This window comes from Astatotilapia calliptera, chromosome 15, assembly GCF_900246225.1.
Source record: "Astatotilapia calliptera chromosome 15, fAstCal1.2, whole genome shotgun sequence".
NCBI classification, from domain to species: Eukaryota; Metazoa; Chordata; class Actinopteri; order Cichliformes; family Cichlidae; genus Astatotilapia; species Astatotilapia calliptera.
In genome coordinates this window covers 32,792,788-32,814,454 of record NC_039316.1, presented here as the reverse complement: position 1 = coordinate 32,814,454, position 21,667 = coordinate 32,792,788, and the positions used below count along the sequence as shown (strand labels likewise).

The 21,667-nt window shown below is 41.5% G+C and overlaps 1 protein-coding gene across 3 annotated transcripts in view; it reads right to left on the bottom strand.

Moving 5' to 3' along the window:
- Positions 1-21,667, bottom strand: part of LOC113006858 (cAMP-specific 3',5'-cyclic phosphodiesterase 4D-like) — a 104,053-nt gene that overhangs the window by 65,104 nt on the left and 17,282 nt on the right. Inside the window, exon 3 of one of the 3 annotated variants that reach the window (XM_026143079.1) lies at positions 18,340-18,542. In XM_026143079.1, the coding sequence (XP_025998864.1) occupies positions 18,340-18,542 (203 nt within the window). Of the gene's footprint in view, positions 1-15,408; positions 15,821-18,339; positions 18,543-21,667 lie in introns of those variants that run through there. The other 2 variants (XM_026143074.1, XM_026143084.1) reach the window with 2 other exon arrangements.

Sequence of the window (21,667 nt, the reverse complement as noted above, 5' to 3'; positions counted from 1 at the left end):
GACAATAACCCGAAATGAACAGATTGCAAACCATTTTGACAATGTTTTACTTTTTTTTTTTAAAAAACCTTTCCATGTTTTACTTCTAATGACATAACTCTGAAACTTTTGTTTCTTCATATTTTCTATTACATATCTGATTTTTACAGGGCAAAAAGAAAACCGAGCACACCAGACGTGAGCTGGAGGCTACTCATTGTCTGCTCCACGGTCTCTTTAGTTTCTGACAATTAAACGGATGCATCACTGTTAATTTGGCAATAGCACAAAAATGATTAACATAACATTATGAGTGGCAGGGGGACTACTGTCTGCAGCCAGAAGCCCAGACCTTCCAGCTTAAAACAGGAAGAAGAAAATCATCCAGTTCTGCTTTGTATGACTAATCAGCACAGTGATTCCCCTTGACTCAACACACCAACAGATCTGCATTGCTGTGATGAATCACAGTCATTATGCTTACCGCCTCCTGTTTTGCTCCTAGAACTGATCTGTAGTCCATGCTTCTCATATTACCGGTCAAACTAAAACAATTACAGATATTACAGATGTATTATTTAGACAGATTATTTCTGTGTGAAGTGGCAAAGAGTGAAAGAGGAAGGTTACAGCAGCTAACAGGAAAGCAGAAGGCAAAGTGGCAAGTGTCTCCAAAATAACTTCATTTAAATATACAGCTGCTACAGCTCACAGTAACACATGTCGCTGTCACAGAACCCAATACAGATAGTCTCGATTTTTTTATAACATCTTTTGTATAGTTTTCTGTCTGTGTGAGGGCTGCAAAATCATTGTTTATTTATATGTATTTAATTTCCAATTCAGAACACCACTCAGGTTCAGATCCCCTCTGCGAATCGTGGTGAAGAGAGAGCTGAGCGTAAAAGCAGTCGATCTACATCCCTACTCTCACCTATGGGTTCACGCATATGTTACGTTCCCCTAAAAGGGTCCAGGCGGTGAGGGGGAAGTAACAAAAAGTGTCCGGGTCAGAAAAAGGAGTCAAGGAGGCAAAAGGGTTAAATTAAATAGTTTTATTAAAGTAGCTCAACTAAAAGAGACGGACAAGCCGCTATCACCATTTAAGAAAACACAAAACTCAGGCGTTGGTCAATAAAGTAAAACGTAAGCCAAAAAGAAAGAGCAGCTCACCAGCTGCAAACACGGACATGCAGCTCACTAGCTGAAAACCACCAAAAAACACAGCTCACTAGCTGCAAACACAACAAACACTCAGCTCACAAGCTGTAACCACACTAATGGCACTCTGGCCCAGAGCTCACCTTTCCCTTAAATACTTTTAATTACTGATGTGAGTCAGCTGTGTAACAGGAAAGGTGGCACCTCAGGCAGAAGAGGTGGTGTGACACGCCCACACAGGCACCTTCAGGAGGAGGCCCTGCTAGGGCCGTAACACCCCCTCTCATAAATACAAACCTATGGTTTGTCAAATGATTATGATAAACAAAACCACAAATCAAGTCCGTAACTGTCACATCAACAAATTGAAGGCTTTCCACCTACCAAACCACATAGCAACGGTTAGGCATTTCCTGCGGAAGCTGCCAACCCCATCTCAGTGGGTTCACAACATTGACAGAGAGTGGCCCCAGACCCTCGAAACAGTGTCCCATGTGATAGCCAGGGCTTTGAACCATCACATGTGGAGAACCCAGCAGGCAGCTAGTGGGCCTTACTGAAACACTTTGCAGACGATTCGTCAAGTCACCGGTACAGGCATGTTTGTTAGCCAGGGTTGCGGGTCTTACTGGTGGTTTTATACACAGTCTGTCCCCCTGCAGGTCATTTTGAGGACCTGGGAAATTGTCAACCAATGGCAGCTCAGGGTTAGTTGACCTCTTACACTGATTACAGGGCGCTACTGAGCAATTGTGCTCCAAGTTTAGCCTTTTACTAGGCTTGGCAACCTTGTCGGTTTGAGAACCACGACTGACTTTTCTCAAAGCAGGCCCTTTTTGCGTTGAGTGGGCTTTCTGTTTGAGTGCCAGTTTGACACAATTGGCAACCACATGGCCAGGCTTGTGACAGAAGAAACACAGTTTGGGCCTAGATCTTAAAACCATAACTGCATTTGCCTTGTTAGCTGGCCCACTCTTACCTGTCCAGGATGGATATCATGTCCTACAGCACTTGCTTTATGAGTCAGCTTAAACTCATCTGCCAGGGTGGCAGCTTGCTGTAAAGTTAAAGCCCTCTGTTCACTTAAATAACAAGCAATAGACTCAGGAACAGAGTTTTTAAAGTCCTCCACCAGCATAAGCTCACGTATGGACCCCACATCGTTAACCTGGCTTGCAGAACACCACTATCAAAGAGCTTTGCCTTCTCCCTAGCGAAGTCAAGATAGGACTGACCCTGTGCCAACTCCAAACCTCGAGTGGCTAAAATGAGCTTCCTCCAAAGGGTGGCTGGCCTCTCCCTTATAGATAGGGTGAGGAGTTTGGCCATCAGGGAGGGGCTCAGAGTAGAGCCACTGCTCCTCCACATCGAAAGGAACCAGTGGAGGTGGTTCGGGCATCTGACTATGATGCCTCCTCGGTGAGGTGTTCCGGCCATGTCCCATCAGGAGGAGGCCCAGGGTCAGACCCAGGGCACACAAGAGAGATAATATCTCTTGGCTGGCCTGGGAACACTTTAGTGTTTCCACGTACAAGCTGGTGGGGGCAGTGATTACTATGTGGCAACATGGCCACATAGTAGGGTGACGATTCAAACCGTCAACTTCAGATTGTTTTAGTGGGGAACAGTCTGTAAAAACAAGGCTAGACTTTGCATAGGGATAAAATAATTTCCCAATCAAATGGTTTATGTGATTTCCTTCTTAATTTTTTCAAATTGCGTGATATCCAAAGCCACAGCATCCAAAATAAAGCCATCCCAATATAGCATTGGGAACTCGAGAAAAAACTCAGCTGATCTCAAGTGAAGCGAAGGTCAAATGGCATGACTTGTTTTGAAAGAAGTTCCTTATTAATTAAATGGTGGCATCATCGTCTCAGTCCCATCCAATAATTCTTGGGAGAGGAATGTTGCAACTCATAACGGACCACATTATTTTGGAAGCTGTTACCATCATTTCTAATCTCTCTGTATGAGAGAGTTATTAGCCTGAGCTATTAAACTGGCATAACAGATTGGCTCCTAAATGTAAAAACAAAAAAAGTTGCATGGTCATGCAGTGACATAACAGCATGTTTAGAAACTGTTGGCACAGGTGTGTGCGCCATCTGACAGTTTCTTTTTTTTTGATAGCATAAAAGATGAAAACGACAACGGAGACATGCAATTTTCCTTCTACCCTACCACTGCCAAGGGTGGTAAAATAAATTAAACAGGACGTGCTTCAGCTTGAGGTCAGTACAAAGACAAAGATACAAGTCTGTGCTCGAGAGGATGGTTCGGTAATTCATTGAGGTTTATCAAGTGCTCCTGCATTCATTTCTCTGACCTGCTGTACCACGACTGAATCAGCGGGCACTGTATGCACACAGACGAGCGTCGCTTTACTCATCTCAAGAGCTCAATCGCTGAGCTATCGCTGCTCTCCTGCCAGATGGATCAGAAACCCTATTTTCTACTGTGATTGCCAGCTACTTAGAAATGCTTGGTCACCTCACAACCCACACTACTGCAGATAAAGGGAAAAACAGCCTTTAGGTTTTCTTAGTAATTACAATCAACATCGATGAGAAAGTAACTTCCATTTGTTGCCATGTCATTTAAGGACTCAAATAATATTTCTAAATATTTATAGTCCTTGGCGTTATGCTTCTAATGTGAAATCAGCAAACAAACAGTATGTGTGTTGTATCCTTCTTGCTGTGAGGTCACAGAGCTTGCTGACTTTAAGATTTCACCACCTGATTCTGTTTTCCGGATCCGTCTTCTGTCACTGGAGAATTAATAAAAGAGATTCTTCACATTACAGATAGCATCTGTTGACTCATTTAATTTTTCACTTTCTGTTTGTCTGGCAATTATAATTAATTGTTGCAGGCTGACTGGGAAGCAAGCCACCGTGGGTAAGTCGCTATTTCAAGATAGAGCCTTCAATAAAAGCGCTATTTCAATGTTATGCTGCATCACAAATATGCCACAGTAACAGGGCTCTTTATGTTTTGGCAGGAAGAGGACAAGGGATAAAATGTGTAAATGTCACGCCTGACACTCATTTCTATTCCCTGTCTAAAATTTCAGGCCATTATGTGGTTGTTTTATTGTGAAGTCACCGGGTTTACAAAGAATGTCTGATCAAATGGCAGAAAATTACAAATTCAGGTGAGATTTTTAAAAACGGGACCATGAGTAAAGAAGAGGATTAGGGAAAATGAAAAATGATTTCAACTCCTTTCTCGGAAATGCGCATTAAGGCCACTGAAAAATTTTCATGAAGATAAAACAAAAAAAAAAAAAAATCTGAATTCTCAAAGTTAGAACTCTGACTTTAAAAGTCAGGAAAACTTTAAATGGCTCTAATCCTTTTCTGTACCCAATTGTAGGTTGAGGGAGAAGGTGATGAATTCATCTGTATGTTTGATTAATTTTTACTTTATAATAAACAAACTCTGTTAGTGGAAAATAAGGGCTTCGTGGAAAATGTTATCTTTTCTCTGTGTAACTTAATAAAAGCTTCCTTGCCTCCTTTCCTTTGCATTTATTAATTTCCCTAATCAAATAAAATGTAACCACCCTAATTGTCTGTATAAGCGCGCACGCTTCAGTGAATCAATCTGTTGACAATGTATGAGTCATATTTACCCACAGTTTTACAAAGGATAGCCTCAAGGTAATTTATTTTTCGACACTTGAAATGAAAACTACGAATATTAATTTTCTTTTTCAGGAAATTATGACAGTGATTAACTTATCTTTGAAAGCATTAGAGCACCATTAAACATTACATCCTGAGTAAAATTAACAAACAAGTTCATCAAGAGGGCAGCAACAGCGGTTTCCGAGAAACACCTGACCCGTTTCTGAAACAGACGACACGACTCACTGGGAAACGGGAAAGCACTGTCATCTCTGCGTGTGTCCGGACACCAGCTGTAAGCAAATGCACCATAAGCAAGAAGGCAGCAATCGTTTGTTAAATGGATGTGCCTTTACATCACAGCTATAAATCTGAGTTTAGGACAAACAGTTCTGCCAGAGTCAAATCTACATGAGATGAAGAAATGAAGGTTTGCACTGTGTTTCCCATGAAATCAGAGAAAGTTTAAGGATCCAAATCGACATGTTTGATCTCCCAGAGTAAAACGGTGTGCTTGCTATGCTGGCCCGAACTACCACACCCTTTGATATGAGTGTTAGATTACTGGAAAGTGAACAGACATCCTGATATGTAATTAGATTTAGTTAGCTGCTAAGTTTAATTATGCCTTGACTTGAGTCTACCCATTGTCCTAACGGCCCGACTGTGATAGCAAGACAACAAGATGGCAAAAAGTCAGTGCACAGTCTGCAATGTTCATTTTTTAAATGTTTATGCACAAATAAACAAAGCACAATGCGCTAATTGTTCAGCTTTAAGTCGACGGTGGGCACAATTTTTTAAAACATCTCTGCAGTCTGATTATGTTCTGGCTCCATTTCTGACAGATACTAACTGTGCCTGTGGAAGAGAACATGACTGAGCATTTTTCATCTAAACCTTGTAGGGACATGGTAAAATGGATGTTTCTGTGTCTGCTCTCAAACTAAACACACCATCATGATGTCAGTTTTGAAGATCTACGGTTTATGACATAAGAAGCCATGCATGGTCAAAAAGACTGAGGTCAAAGAATGAATATATAAATATAATGTGGCTAAAAGCATATTAATGCAGCCAAGCAAATAAATGAATAAAATAAAAGCTGATAATCAGGAATCAAGATACGTAAACATTTGAAAAGCACAGATGGGATCGCAAACCTCAGAAGCAGTGTCCACTGTTTGTCTTCATAATCAGAGACAACTTTGAAATGTCAGAAAATGTGCCAGATTTTCTGTGAGCTGCAGGTTGTTGTGCTGGTAAAACAATTAAATGTGAGGCTCTTTCATAAGAGACAAAGCAAGAGGAGGGGCCTTTGCCTTGCTTTACTCTAGCTAGCATAAATTAAATCCATTATACCTTCTGAGTCTTTTTAAAGAAACTTAATAAGCAATGCAGGCGCGGAGGTACACCTCCACCTCTTAGGGCATTTTAATTCATCAGTGTTCTTTCAAATACATTTTTAATGTCTGTCTTCTGTGCAGTGGATTAATGCATTAAATATATGACAAGGTAGACAACGCACTGTACTTTGACACGGATCCAACAATGAACGAATGAATGTCACAAACGATGACTAGGTACATTAGGAAAAAACATTTGCTAACAATATTTGCCTGAATTTGTTAGCTCATTTTGTTTTGGGTGGATCCAAGAGCCGAAACTGGTACATATGCTTCATCTTTTGATAAAGCCTATTAGCAATTTTCAAGATGGCTGCCAAAAAAAAAAAAAAAAAAAAAAAAAAAAAAAATATATATATATATATATATATATATAGTTGTTTTATTTCCTAGACGACCCTTTTGAATGATTTTAGTGTGAAATCATGTATGCCCCATCACGTAGAAGTCAAAAACAGCTATAAGCTTTTAAAAAAAATTATTTTAAATCTCAGTTCTTTTGAATTTTTTAAATATTATGTTCATTTCATCACCCCCGTACAAATGCGATGTCACAGTCTTCATTTGCGTGTGTTGCGTGTTGCCTAACAGTGCCTGGTTAAATATACGTCACCTGTATGTAATTGAACTATAAGCAGTGGAACTTTACTCCATTCATGACTAAAACTGATGAACGTTTGTGCCAGCATGATAGAGCTGAACCAGAGGAGTCCATCAAGAGTCACCGAATTTAAATTTGAATGTCTAAACCTAGCTGTATGCATGTTATCAAAAGGATGGCTGTACAGTTCTTTGTCTCTAGACCATCGGAGCGCCATGTAACATTTGTGTCATTATAGTTATTCTGTGTGACTAATTTCACTTACCTATAGTCAAAAGCATTTAAAAGGTTAAGAGTAAAATCTGGTAATTTAATTCTGGAGCTGTTTCATGGAAATAATGACAATATTGGAATTTTTAATGTTGAAAATTCAAGTGGCTAATGGGATTTTTTATTTTTTTAAATTACTGGCTCCAAAACCTCGCAGATTTTGCTCGTATCCACTTATGAAAATTGTTTCAGTTTACTGAAGCCAAATAACAGCAGGAGACCCAAAGAATACAGAAATGTTAGACGTAGTTTTCTAGCTCTTTTGTTTAAAAGAAAGCTCCAGCATCCTGACCCTAATTGTTATTGGCTAACATATTTGGTGAAAAACAAACTCAAAGACTGAACAGTGTCTCCGTGGACCACTCTGATTGTTTGGCTGACAGTGTAGAGGAAAAATGCAGGCTGCTTCGCATTGCCTCTGTCAGCCTTTCAATAGACTGCAGCGATAATGAATCGATGTTCCTGCCACTGAACGCTCATCTTCACCTTTTACAATAACAAATCTCTTCCAAGCCTCTCCAAAAGGAGCACCACGTACTTGGACTATCAACACGAGCACTGCTGACTGATAAATTAACCATTTACTGACACTGTGTAAAATTCAGACACTAACGAATTCACGTCTTCGCCAAAAAGAGACACAGTAACTAGCATGAGACTTGTTAGAGTAGATTCATTATCAAAGAGCAGAGAAATGCTCAGTAAACTGAAATTCCCAAAGGTTTTTCAGCTTCCTTCCTTGAAATGACAACACATTAGCTGTTATTGGATGGTGAAAACACCGACCCATCAGCACCCTCTAATTTCACTGGAAAATCCTCCCCTGCAGGGGTAGCAGTGGTTAAATGGTGTCGATTAAGTAATGGAAGTTGATTGATGCAACATGCACATAATAAGTGGCACCTGCAGGTCAGCTCACACAGCAGGTATGAAACATGACAACATTGCTTTCACTAATCTTTGCTGTAGTGATGGAGCCAGTCCTCTTTGGGTCTTTTGTCAACATGAGACTGGTTAGATAACATTCAGCGAAGCTGCCCCTTACTCTCTGATAACCTAGTGGGTAACCCTTCATGCCATTATCACTGGAAAGCAGGGCTCCATAGCAACGAGTGTAATTTTTCAGTATCACCCCATAAGAAGTGCTTTCAAAGCAGCCCATTCCCGATTCAAGTTGACCAATTCTCCAGATCACAGTTTCTTTTCTCACTACTCATGGCCTGGAGTGTGGAGCCACTGGTAATGCATGAACACACTGCAGACCTAATGACGTGAGAACATCCTGTGGCCACGAAGCCAAAAATCCATTCCCCCTGGGAGCTGACACACTCGCATCAACAGGACTGTGCTGCTGAAGACCCCCGAGGAAGACAGTGCAGCCCTATTTGTTAATTCATTGTAATTCAGCCTGAAGCGCGGCCTTCAGCCTGACAAACAATCCACTCTGTCATGTCCATCTGGCCTCTGTCTTTCTGTGCCATTTGTGAGCCAGTCAGCAGGACCGCAGTTACACCTATTAACAGTATTAGGTGAATTTCAGAGTTGTCACTTTCACCAAAAGACTAAAAACTTGAAAGGCATTTGTTCTTTTGATTAATAAAGAGAAAATTATTGAACCTCCCAAGGACAATGATGGCAAACAGAGTTATCATCCTGCTGGACCCCCTTTTGCCTTCAAAAGGAAAATTGCCTGAAGACCTGAACTCTTTCATGGCATGCATTTTCAATTTCTCTTTGCTATTCGGGCTGATTGGGACCTGATGAATGTAAAAACAAAGAATTACCTGATTTTTTCTTTTTTTACCTGAGTTGATTTTTTTTTTTTTTACCTGAGTTTTGTTTCTGTGAGAAATGAGATCCACAGATGAGGACATTCAATTTAAATTTCGATAGAACAGTGGCAGTATAATGTCCTCGTAAGTGGTTATCAGGCCCTTGTAGAGCAAAATGAAATATCTTGGTTTAGACAACCCAAAATGTGATGTCCACATATGTGGACACCAGGTCCTAGGAGGTTAAATCTTCCTAGCGTAGATTCAACAAGGTGCTGGAAACTCCGAATTCTCAGGGAAGAATTTTGACAAAGTTGCTGCTGATTTTTTGGCTATACGTCAGTGATGTTCTCCTCTTTCACCAAATCCAAAATCCAAAGTGTGCTGTATCATAACACCACCAGATCCACTGATACAAGCTGGGATGGATTGATGCTTTCATGTTGTTTACTCCAAACTCTGACCCTACCATTCAAATGTTGCAGCAACAAGGCAGCATGATCTTCTGCTACTGTAGCCCATCTGCTTCAAGGTCTGACATCTCCGTTTTGGGCCATTCTCTGTAAACCCTAGAGTGTGGGAAGATCAAATCAAATCAAATCACATCAAATCACTTTTATTGTCACATCACATGTGCAGGCACACTGGCACAGCACATGTGAGTGAAATTCTTGTGTGCGAGCCCCACAAGCAACAGAGATGTGCAAACACAACAACACAAACGAGCAAAATACAAGAATGGCCAACCTGAAACTAATAAATATATGTACAATATATAATAGTGTATGCATTTCTGGATGTGTATACTAAATATTTTCCTACGTGTGTGTGTGTGTGTGTGTGTGTGTGTGTGTGTGTGTGTGTGTGTGTGTGTGTGTATACACATTTTTACAAATTAAATAGTAAAAAAAAAATAATAATAAAATAATAAAAAAAAAATAATAATAATAATAAAATATATAAAATATACAGAGTTGAATATGTGCAAAACAAGTGGCATTTATATACAGTGTGGAGTGCATAAGGTTGAAGTTCCAGTAGTGAAGCTGAGGTGTCTATGACGTGTTCAGCAGTCTGATGGCCTGATGGAAGAAGCTGTCTCTCAGTCTGCTGGTACGGGACCGGATGCTGCAGAACCTCCTTCCTGATGGAAGCAGTCTGAACAGTTTATGGCTGGGGTGACTGGAGTCCTTGATGATCCTCCCCGCTTTCCTCAGGCAGCGCTTCCTGTAGATGTCTTGGAGGGAGGGAAGCTCACCTCCAATTATCCGTTCAGAGCACCGCACTACTCGCTGGAGAGCTTTGCAGTTGTAGGCGGTGCTGTTGCCATACCAGGTGGTGATGCATCCAGTGAGGATGCTCTCAATGGCACAGTGATAGAAGGTCCTGAGGATGCGGGGGCTCATGCCGAATCTTTTCAGTCTCCTGAGAAAGAAGAGGCGCTGCTGCGCCTTCTTCACTGTTTTGTTTGTGTGTACTGACCACGTAAGATCCTCAGCCAGATGTACTCCAAGGAACCGGAAGCTGCTCACTCTCTCCACAGCAGCGCCGTTGATGGTGATGGGGGTGTGTACTTCTCTGCACCTCCGGAAGTCCACTATCAACTCCTTTGTCTTTGCGACGTTGAGGGTGAGATGGTTGTCTTGACACCAGTGGGTCAGATTGAGGAAGATCAGCAATTTCTGATATACTGAGACCCACCCATTCAACACTGACAACCATCCTGTTCAAAGTTATTTAACTCCTCCATGACGATGCTTGGTTTGAACCCCAGCAGGTGCTCTTGACCATGTCTATATGCCTAAGCGCACTGAATTACTGTCATATGACTGGGTGATCAGATATTTGCTCATTACAAGCAGTGGAACAGGTGTACCTAATGAAGAGGTTGCATAACAGCTGTGCTCCGATGTCGGTTGTATTTAAAAGCAAAATTATGGTGCAGAGAAAAAGTTAGAGGAACACTCTTATCTGTCATTGACTGAGTACAGTAATCCAAGAAAGAGCTGTTCGTGCCACAAGAGAGATCTGCTAGCACAGTATTAAGCTCCACATCATTATACCTAATGAAAAAAAGATCCAATTAATATTATATGTGGGTACAGCTGTAGTGGCCATGATTCCAGAGAGATTCTGGCATAGAGAGAGTCACCAAAAATTAAAGTTTGGTCTACTGACTCATTTTTATTAATATTATTTTTTATTTTTTTTAACTGCAGACTCAAATTCATAACTCATTATGTTTTTTACTGGGTCTTACATAAAATTTTAGCCCACGTGTGTTGTAGATGATTTATATTTAAAAATAATCTGAGTCATCCAGAATGATCCACAATCAGAGGCATTCTGGGACGAAAAAGAAAAAAGGAAATACGTACTCAGAGCAGGGTAAAGGCAGTGCCAGTGGTGTTGTCGTTGGTGGCTACAGAGCGGGCTGACTCACTGTTCTTACTCCTACCTACACCTCGAACTGTTTGCATTTTCTCGATCATCATTGAGAGATGAGAAGCTGGCATTCACACTGGCAGGATCGTATGGGGAACTAACGGATACGGTAAAAGCAGCAGGCCTACAGTGAGGGTGACGGAAGAGCTTGAGGGTAAGACGGCAGCAGGCTTCATTGTCCAGTCCACTGTGCAATGACTCTACTCTACAGTGCAGTGAACTTGGACAATCCATTTTAATTTATAATTTGTTTTCACAGACACACGGATATACACAGAAACCTCCACAAACACATACGGCATACGGTATCCCTGCCAGTCTGCGCACATACTACCTTCTTCTTACATATTCTACTATAATTGTTTTTTTCATTTCAGGTTAGTTTTTCAGGTACGCTGAGGTCTGACACAAATTGATGTGGCTTCACTGAGAAAAGTCAGAAAATAATTCCCATTCTGCTTCACAATGAGTCTTTATTGAACCTTTGTCATATTTTCTTCACTTTAATGTCAGATTGTGACCCAAGAGAAATCCTGTCTGGCTTGTGGCCTTTCTTATTTTTCTGTCCGTCGATTCATAATAGATCACGTTCAGTTTAGCTGCTCTCACATTTGCTGCCTAACTCCCACATTAATGCTACCATTTTGCTATTAACCTCTACCCACTTCCTTAACCTCCTAGGACCTGGCATCCGCATATGTGGACATCACATTTTGGGTTATTTAGACAGAAATACTCAATTTTGCTCTACAAAGGCCTGATATCCACTTACGAGGACATTATACTGCTACTGTTCTATCAAAATTTTAAATGAATATCCTCATATGTGGCTCTCATTTTTCTTAAAAACAAAAATAAGGTAAAAAAAAAAAATCTGGTAATTCTTTGTTTCTACATTCATCAGGCCCCAATATGCCCAAATATCATAGAGAAATTAAAAATGCATGCTGTGGAAGAGTTCGGGTCTTAGAAGGTTAATGGTAACTTAACAGTCAATGTGGGTAACTGCTAATAGTTAAACAGCTGATTTTAACACTTATTAACTATTCAATGCTGTTGAAACAGGAGCTTTACTGACCTCCTGAATTCCTCATAAAGACTTGGACATCAGTCCTTAAGATGCTTCACTCTGCTGAGTTGCTGTTTACATGTTCAGCTACTAGTGAGGGGAGGGGCTGTGTGGCTACCTATCAGCAGCAATGAGGTTGTGTGCCAGCTAGAGGTGAAGGTGAAGACAACACTATTGGTGTCAAACCGCCAAACCTGCAAATATCTAACCTGACAGTAATTTTCAGTATCAAGTAGCATTCTATATAAAAAGCCTGCCAACTCAAATGTGGAGCCACCCGCTGTGGTGACCCACTTTAAACAAAGAAGCCGCCGAAACTAGCTAGCTACTCAGTACATATGGTGCTGTGGTTGTGAAGACCCCCAAAACCAAACAGACACACATGCAAAAAAAGTGCTGTTATGTTTTCAGAATTTTTGTATCGAATGGTGCCATCAAGCATCAAGTGCAGAGCATGCACTTCTACTCAGAAAAGGAAAAATGACCTGTTGGAACAAATTGAATCATTAATGATTATTGCCAGGAGCTGTTGAGAAATGTTCAGTTGATAATGAGAGATGAAAAAGGGAAACGAGAATATGATAATGAGCCAAGCAGGTGTTTACTGTCTGTTTGAAATTATGCAAGTGCAGGAGAAATTTCCCAGTGTTACCCCAAGGCATGTTAAACACTGAATTAATCTCAGTTCAGCTACATTATATCAACACGCCGACCAAATATTGCACTAAGCATGTATGCAGATGGAGGCATACATACTTACCTGTTTGAATTTTGGGCACGGCTGCACTGAGCCTCTCAGTGTATTTGCGTTGTTGGTGTTAAACGAATATGAGTTGCTGTACAGTTCAGACTATCCAGTGACTCAATACTTCAGTTCTGATGCTTGAAAATTGTCCATTTGGCAGATATTAGTGCCAAACCAAGGGTACAACCAAGTTAGCACTCCACCCTCTTGTTACTTCTGCTTTCAGAAAACAAGAAGCTCTAAAGTTGAGACTTCAAAAACCTAAGTCCATAACCAGTTGTTGCTACTGCCATCTTTATACAAAGTCTATATTGTCAGCACATGCCATACACATCTTACCCCGGCCTTTTTCTGTCTTATTACAAAAACAATTGTTTGTTGGTGATTATCTTCTTCTTATTCTCTTGGTGCACTACCAGGGGACAAAAACAAAGCACTTCAGTGTAGTGTGAGAAAGCTCTGAGGCGAGACGAGCTGCCGCATTGCTTGTTGACAGCGTCTGGGGAACGGAGCTGAACTGACAGTGGTTTTCATGCCTGTTCAGCTCTGCTGCATCCAATCACCAAAATATTTTATCAACTCTATAATTCAGCTTTTTCTTTCCTATAGGAAACACCGAAAACCGAGGGTCAGCGCGTGTTACATAAACACGCCAATGTTTCCCTACAGTCTTATTAGCAATGGAAAGACACTGAGCCGGGGTCTAAACTATCGTGGCACTAAATCTCAACAGAGAAAATGAAATAGTAATGAACAAAAAACGAGTTTTGCAAAACTCGTTTAAAATAAAATGCAATTTACAAGGCTCTTAAGTTTAGTCCTTTTTCATTTCTTCTCCTTGAGTTAAAAGCACATCCTTGAGGCTCTTTTCAAACTCAGTACAGTAAAATCACACAAATATGGGTGAGGCACAAACACCAGCCATCAATCTCTCGCCTGGCAATCTCTGGGTGCAAAAGTAGGGAGAGGAAGTCAGAACCTTTTCCCAGCCTGGCTGAGCAGGTTTACATAGTGCACCGTTAACTACATCCTCCCTCCTCCATCATTCCTAAAAAGTGAAAGGTGCAGAACACAAAGTCAAGCTCGAAGAACAGGTAGGCAGCCTGTGCAGGAGACACCCACGCAGTCACAGGGGATTATTTCGTGGGCTGAATAATCCAAAACGCCTCTCATGGCATGATCAAAAGGCTTTATGTTTGAGTTTCTTATATGGTAAGAATCAGATTAAGATGAGCAATCAAGGGAGAAGATTATTCAAAAATTGTATGTTACATATTTTTATGAACTTGTAATAAAGAGCAGAATTTTAAGTTTTCTGAGGATACAGCATCAAAGACCCCAGCAATCACCTCTGAAACCCTCCTACATACAAGGAAATGCGTAACAGGTCAAAAACAGCCTGGAACTAAAAAGTCATATGAGCCTTATCTCTGAAATGTTTGCAAGGATACAATTTATGCAGGTTTTTAACAAGTCACTATAGAAAAAAGAAAAAGCTCTTCAACAACACAGACACTGTTGCAGGTCCATTACTGATTCACAGCTCTTATATTTTCTACATGTGAATGAAACATTATCTATAATGACATTACAGGGATGATCAAGGAACTGACCTCTCAGCCCATTGTTCATTCAGTGGGCTAGGTTCAGTTATTGTGCAAATGTACTGTCTATAAGTTTGGGGAAACCTGCAGAAGTCACCTGGATGAAACGTATCTCCCACTGAAAACATCCAAATGAACTGAATCAACCTTTTCGGATGTTAAATGGAGTTTTTAGGGCATAGAATCTAAAACCCATTTAATATGTTTGCACTGTGTGCTTCAGGGTCTGACAGTCATCACCCGCTCGTGTCAGCAGCATTAAAGGTTTTGGTGGGAAACAACACTGGGGGGGGGAGCCTCCCCCTAACCCCCAGCCCCACCACCCATGACTGCAACAGGCAGCAAAGACTAATGGCCTAACATCATCTCTCAGACAATAACATCTAGCCATCACCGCTCCACTCTGCTCAGCTACATAAACAGGCAGCTGTCAAACTGAGCACTGTTAAGTGTAAAGATTATGACAAGTTACACAGTTTCACTTTAGCTACACAGCTCGTCGAGCTTAATCGACTTTCAGAGAGCTTTGGTTTGCGGGTTCTTCTGAACCTTGACAATTAAAACTATCGTCACGCCATTATTTCATCGTGTAATTAGTCAAAGCAACGCTCCAGTGGGTGTTCTGAACTTTTAGGCTTTTCAAATTGACTCTCATCCCCGAAGCGGTGGAAAACAATTCACTTGCTTTTACTTTAGTGACTCGGGAGATTAAAGAAGGTTACCGTTTCAGCGAGGAGGGCCAGGACATTCGGGGTTGCCTCAGTCCGGGACGGAGCTTCTCCAGGGTCCGGTTGCGGCACAGGTAGCGCTCGGTGTCCGAGTTGAAGCGCTGCTTGATGCGTATGTGAGTTCTGGGCTGCCGCCACAGGTGTTTGGGCGGCTTGGCGAGCCCCGCTCCCTCTCTGCTCAGTGTGGTGCACTCCATTTTTTACTTTTACGTGCTCGCTGGATTTTATTTTATTTTTTGTTTTTTTGTCTGTTTTTGTAAAAAAAGCGACTTCTAAGCTACAAACAGTCTCGGAGAACAGCGTAGAGCTCGTCTGCAGGGATTGTGAGGAGGAAGGCACGCGCTTCAGAGAGGCGCGCGCGACGTCATGGTGCGCTGCTGTCCACGAGGCGGAGTGCTGAAACGACTGTGAGCCTCTCAGTCAGTACCAGCTCCCCCCGTCTCTCTCTCTCCATCTCTCTGCTTCCTCCTGCTTCCTCCCCCTCCCTCTCGCCCTCTCAGTTTCTCCCTTCTTTTATCTCTCTCTCTCTCTCTCTCTCTCTCTCTCTCTCTCTCTCTCTCGCCATCCTCACCTCTTACTGTGCCTCTCTCGACCAGCTTCCTCCTGCCATCTCCATCTGTTTCCCTGTCTGTCGCTGTCTTATTTGTCAAACCGCCAATCATCAGCATTACACAACATTGCTTTATCTTTATTGTATTTGCTCTGGTAGAGCAAAACTGCCTGTTCATTATTTGTAATTGATTTTTTGGAAAAATCCATCTTTTATCTTTTGTGTCATATACCGGTAAGAGATATTGAGCAGTCAGACAGATTTTTGACATAATGAAGGTAGAGATATGTTTACTGGTCAGAGCAGCACTGATTTAACATATTTCATTAACCCTGTCTCAGGAAATCACAGTGTACAAGCCCTCAAACTAACAAATAAAGGCAAACCAGTGTGTAACTGAAGATAGGAGTGGTTGCATGTTGGTATATAGCCATCATAAGGCCTATAGTTTAATGTGCAGTGCAGCTTCCTATAAGGTTGCAGTGAATTTTATATGTCAGACTTTGTACCCTATCTCATTACCAGCTGGAAGATTGGGTTGCGTTTTATAAATTCGAATAAATTCAGGTTTATAGGTACAACAGGAAAACAACACGGGGCTGGTTCAAATTACTGATGTCACCAAACCCACTTATTTTTATTATGTAGGAAAAATAGGGGCTGTATCATTAGCTAACGAGCTGTTTATCCAAAAAGGATTTTCAGTCTGAAAAAAGCACGATTACGTTACAAAGATCAGCCGTTTTATTTATTTATTTTTTGGTAATTAATGCCTGGACAGCACACACATGTTTGTAGATGTTCAAACATGAAAATGGTCAGCCTTTATGTCTAAAAGGGAGTCAGGGGAGATACAAGTGCACACCCACACCCACATGCATGACCTTTCAGTGGGAGGTTTCTAACTGTTGTTCCAATTACTAGGCTTCTTTTTTTTTAAACACAGGAGATGCCTTTCATTATCACCAGAAACCACAAAACAACAGTCCACATTTCTATTTTTGTCTCAGTGTCACATAGACAGCCTCTGTCTGCTGCTTACGAGCACTGACCTACCAAGACAATCACCAAAACATGACCATGTGACAGGAAAGTGGTACAGACGAACGAGGCAAATGTCTATTTGCTGAGCTTGACTTACATAATTTGTGTTAAGCAGTAACAACAGCTGCTCCAAACCAACAAACAAGACTTCATTTCGTGAACAAGAAAAACATGATTCCTAAAACTTTTAATTAGAATGAAAAAACTTAACTAAAGTACTATGCAAAAGTCTGGAGTCACTCCTCATTTCTTTATATTTTGCTGGGAAAGTTATGGTGATTTGCTGAAACGTGCAAAGAGAGACATACCGAGTTTGTGCAATTCTAATGAACGCGAAATTCAGTATTCAGTATGTCTGAACTCTCTTTGGCAGCTTTCTTGTCATTTCTTTAAGAAGTCCTCAGGAATAGTTCTCCATGCTGAAGGACATCTTTGAATGTTCACTTCCTTTTGTTTCATTCTCTGTCAACATGATCCCACACTGCTTCAATAATGTTGAGGTCCGAGGTCTGGGCCAGTCCATGACTGTGTGTGTTTTTCTATCCAGGTATGCTTTTACTGCATACACTGGCAGTGTTTTTGGGATCTTTGCCATGCTGAAAAATGACCCGCTGCCAATGACTTGCTTTCCAGATGGTATTGGATGGTGGATCAAAATCTCGCTGTATTTTTCTGTCCTTTAAGATCCCCATCACCACTGACTAAATGCAACACAGACCATGACAGCCTTTCTCTTTGTTTCCCTTCCTTAAAATTGGCCTTTTTTAACTTGTTGGTGCAAAAATGTTATGCCATGCCTGTCGATGTGTTTTCTGTTACCGGCTGGTTGTAACAAGTTCCTAAAGATATAATTTACAGTTTTTCCCAATTTGTCTTTTATGCTTAGACACCAAACATGTTCTTTCCTTGAGTCAGTGTTAAGTGGCTTAACCAGGAAAAAAGCAACTAAACAGGAAAGGACTTAAAATGAATGAAAAAGACCTTCAGAAAGCCTTGAGAGCTGTTGCCCAAGTGCACTTAAAAATGTAAGAAAGTCAGGCTGCTTGGAAGCAAAATAAAATGAAATTATGGGTGTGTTAAAACTTTTGCAGAACAGAGAAAGAAGTTGTCTCAAAATTACTAATCTTATTCTCCATTTCACACAGAGTTCATCATCTGTGTGAATCATCTGTGCATTAAGCTTCATCTGATGAAGCTTAACAGATAAACAAAGCCCCACAGAAAAAGGAAGATCAGCAATTTCCCCTGTTTAACCACATCCACAGTTCACTGAAGGAATTCCTCAGAGGCAAAACAAACAAACATACAAACAAACAGTGTGTGTCACTGACCGGTGCTCATCATGGGTGGCCAGTGCTAGACTGTACAGCTCTTCTAGCCGGGCTAGCGGTAGCATGTGTCCTTGAGATGTTCGCCGGGTATCGAATGAGTGGTCCTGATGGGAGTGTCTCCTCCACAGCGGAGGCAGCAGCAGTGGGCCTGAGAAACGCCGCCGCACCACATGGTTGCCCACTGGTATAGAATCCCGAAAATGCTGCATCCCAAAGGAAAAAGCAAAAACATATTTTTAATGTAATATTATTCTCCAGTCAAGGTGACGTGTGTGGAAACAAGCAGAATACGCACTCATCTGAAAGTTTAATCACTCACAGCCAGTAAAACTAATGCAGCACAACACAAGAGTCCAGAACGCCTCTTTAAAGGATTAAACCATTTTACTTAAGCCATTTGAAAGCTGCTCATAAATCAGTCACAACATTACGGTGTACTGTGCTGCCAAAACATGGACTGCGTGGCCCTTTGAAAGTGTGCAGAAGATGTTAGCAGCAGATACCTTAAGTTCTATCAGCTGAAAGGTAAAGACTGGATAGAGCTGAGCTGCTTTTCCAGATCATCTAAAGCTCAAGAGAATTTGGTGACTAAGTTGAGACTTTTAACTCTTTGTCACGCTCCTCAATCCATTCCTGACCAAAGTGTCAGAGGGTGCATGCTAAAAAGTGTATCAACAGTTCACTGGAAGCCTATGCAGAGGCTACCAAAAATGGTCAAGGATGGGCTTCCAGTGAACTGTTGATGGATGCCTGAGGCGCAGTGATTCACCACTCAGATCTATGCGTTTCTCAAAGATTAACTACAAGAACTGACTGTGCACTTGGTGGATAACAACTCTGAGACCTTAAAAAGTGTCATCATAATCATTTTACTCACTTTTTATATTGTTTTTAATGCTGTAGCTAACTGGAGCACAGCCACCGGAGGCTGCAGTTGTGATTCTGAGTGAAACCACCGAGAGGACTGGCAAGAAATTGGCCCTGCCTAGAAATACTTTGTAACAAGCTGTAAATAGGCCAAAACCAAAAAGTAGCCTTTCCAAACTCTCATCAGACTTTGCTGTATTTTGTGTTTCATGATGATTTGCAAAGATAAAATCAGCATCCTGGGCTTCAGCTGAAAGCATTCACAGAGCTACTTGCAAGTCTACATTTTCCTGGTGATGCTTGCTCTTGCTCATGATAAACCTCCCATAGTGCGTTTGAAATGTACATTTTAAAGCCTTCTGTATACCGCTTTTAATTTGCTTCACAAATGGCCACACAGGGTTCCCGCTGAGTAGCCCCACAGTGAACTCTATGAAATTAGGCAAACAAATCACTCAAAGATTCGTTAATAAAAGGACAGAGACGACACTTTAATAGCCTAAATGTTCTGAAGAATCACCTCATCAGTTACAATTACCATATATTTGCAATACATCACAGTTGATGCATGGACATGTACACAGTTTAGGATGGAAAATAGGATTCATAAGCGTGTACCCGTGACAGACTGAAAGCTGAAATTATTTCACTGTCGCAATTAGAAATAGTTCAATAAATAACTAAAATAAATGTATGTGTATTTTTCCAGGGACACGTGGCATCTGCCCAATCTGCCCCGAGGGTACTGCAGGCACAGCACGAACTCTTTCCAGGTTTCAGACCGAGCATTAATTTGACTTTTTTTCACCATTTAATATCCAATGAGTGGAAAGTGATTAGTCAACAGGCGAGTGGGCAGACAGCAGCTTACTCTGCCTGACAAACAACTACATATGATTGTGAGTCTTCTTTAAACAGTACATAACCAAGTCTCCCCATTAAAAGGTCAAATGAGAATGAGGCACCCTGGGAAATATACATTCTCCAAAAATCCATGTCCATTTCGGTCGCTCTGAGCCTCTGCTGCTGTAATTTGGGCTTCGACTGAGTTCACGAGTGGAGTTCGGTGGGAGCTGATGGATATTGATCTGCCATCCAGCAAGTCTCCTTTCCCTGATCGGTGCTGTCAAGCATCAAACATGACATGACTGTCAGGCCTGCTGCCCACCTTGGGCTACAGCATGCACCTATCGTCGCAGACTGCTTCGCAATACAAACAAATAGCTTCAACCTTTGTATCAGACTGATATGAAACCGATGCATCTCGTACTCAAAATGTACCCCGCATGGCATTAGCTGACCCTGTTGGAAATGTCATTTACCAGGAGTTCAAATCCATGGCTCCTTTTTCACCTGCACACATTTATGAGATTGCAATAGACAGCGGGCGTGAATGTTAAACAGCTGATTTTGGCAGAATACAGAGATTGTAAAGATGTGGGGGATTCTGAAGCTGCCCAACCATCTGACATGTTGTTCAGATCTTGGCAGCTTAAATGTTCCTGACTGTGGACCTGGTGCTGCATCTAAAGTCTGGTTTGTCTCTTTGTGCCTGCTGGCCTGGCGAGTACAGACCGGGAATTAAAATCAGTTTGTCATTTGCTGTTTAAAAGAGCTGCTGGCTCTTTTAAAACCACAGTTCAGTGGTCAAAAAGGCAAACTTCAAGAACTGCCTCCCTTCCTCTACTGACGCGGGATGTGTGGTAGCGGGCAGACGATTGGATTGGGTACCAAAGAAATACCTCCATGTCAGTTACTCTGTTGTTTCCTAACTTTCTTCGAGCAGCTATAGGAAATCTGTTTCGCACAGGCATCAGAAACAAGTCCCACATTTCTGATAGCATTCGCACACTCAGTGTTGTTCAGACTGTGCCCAGCTGTGTAATATAAAGTCTACTGTGGTTTCGTGTTGACATGTTCAAAAAAGGTGGACTGTAACACGGTTATCTAAGGGCCTCTGAGCACACCACAGAGATTTGGAACATCTACACCTGTATGCAATACTTATTTAACTGCTCGTATTAACCTGGTTGACTAAATGGAGACTTTTGATCAACAAAAACAAAATTTCTCTCTGGTCCCTGCACACAACCATTTGCCAGTTTTACACAAATCTAATATTTTTCTTCTAAAGATGAAATTTTCCCTGACAGCAGTTCTTTTCTGATTTTCCTAAACACATTTTTTGACATGACACACATGTCCCGCAGCCAATCGGAACCGGGGAGGAAGCATCTGGCTCTGTTATCACCTGGCCGATCTCCTGCCACACCACACACAGGAAGTGAAAATGAGTTGGTGGCGGTAGGCCTCGTGCATGATAAGATGGGATGGTGGGTTCTCAGCAGGCCTCTGCTGCTAAAGAACCAATGAGCTGATTCCCAATGGCGGCACGCTTTCCCTTTAATCAAGGGTACGAATGAACACTTATGACTCACCCGTTCTCTGGAAGTGCTTGTCT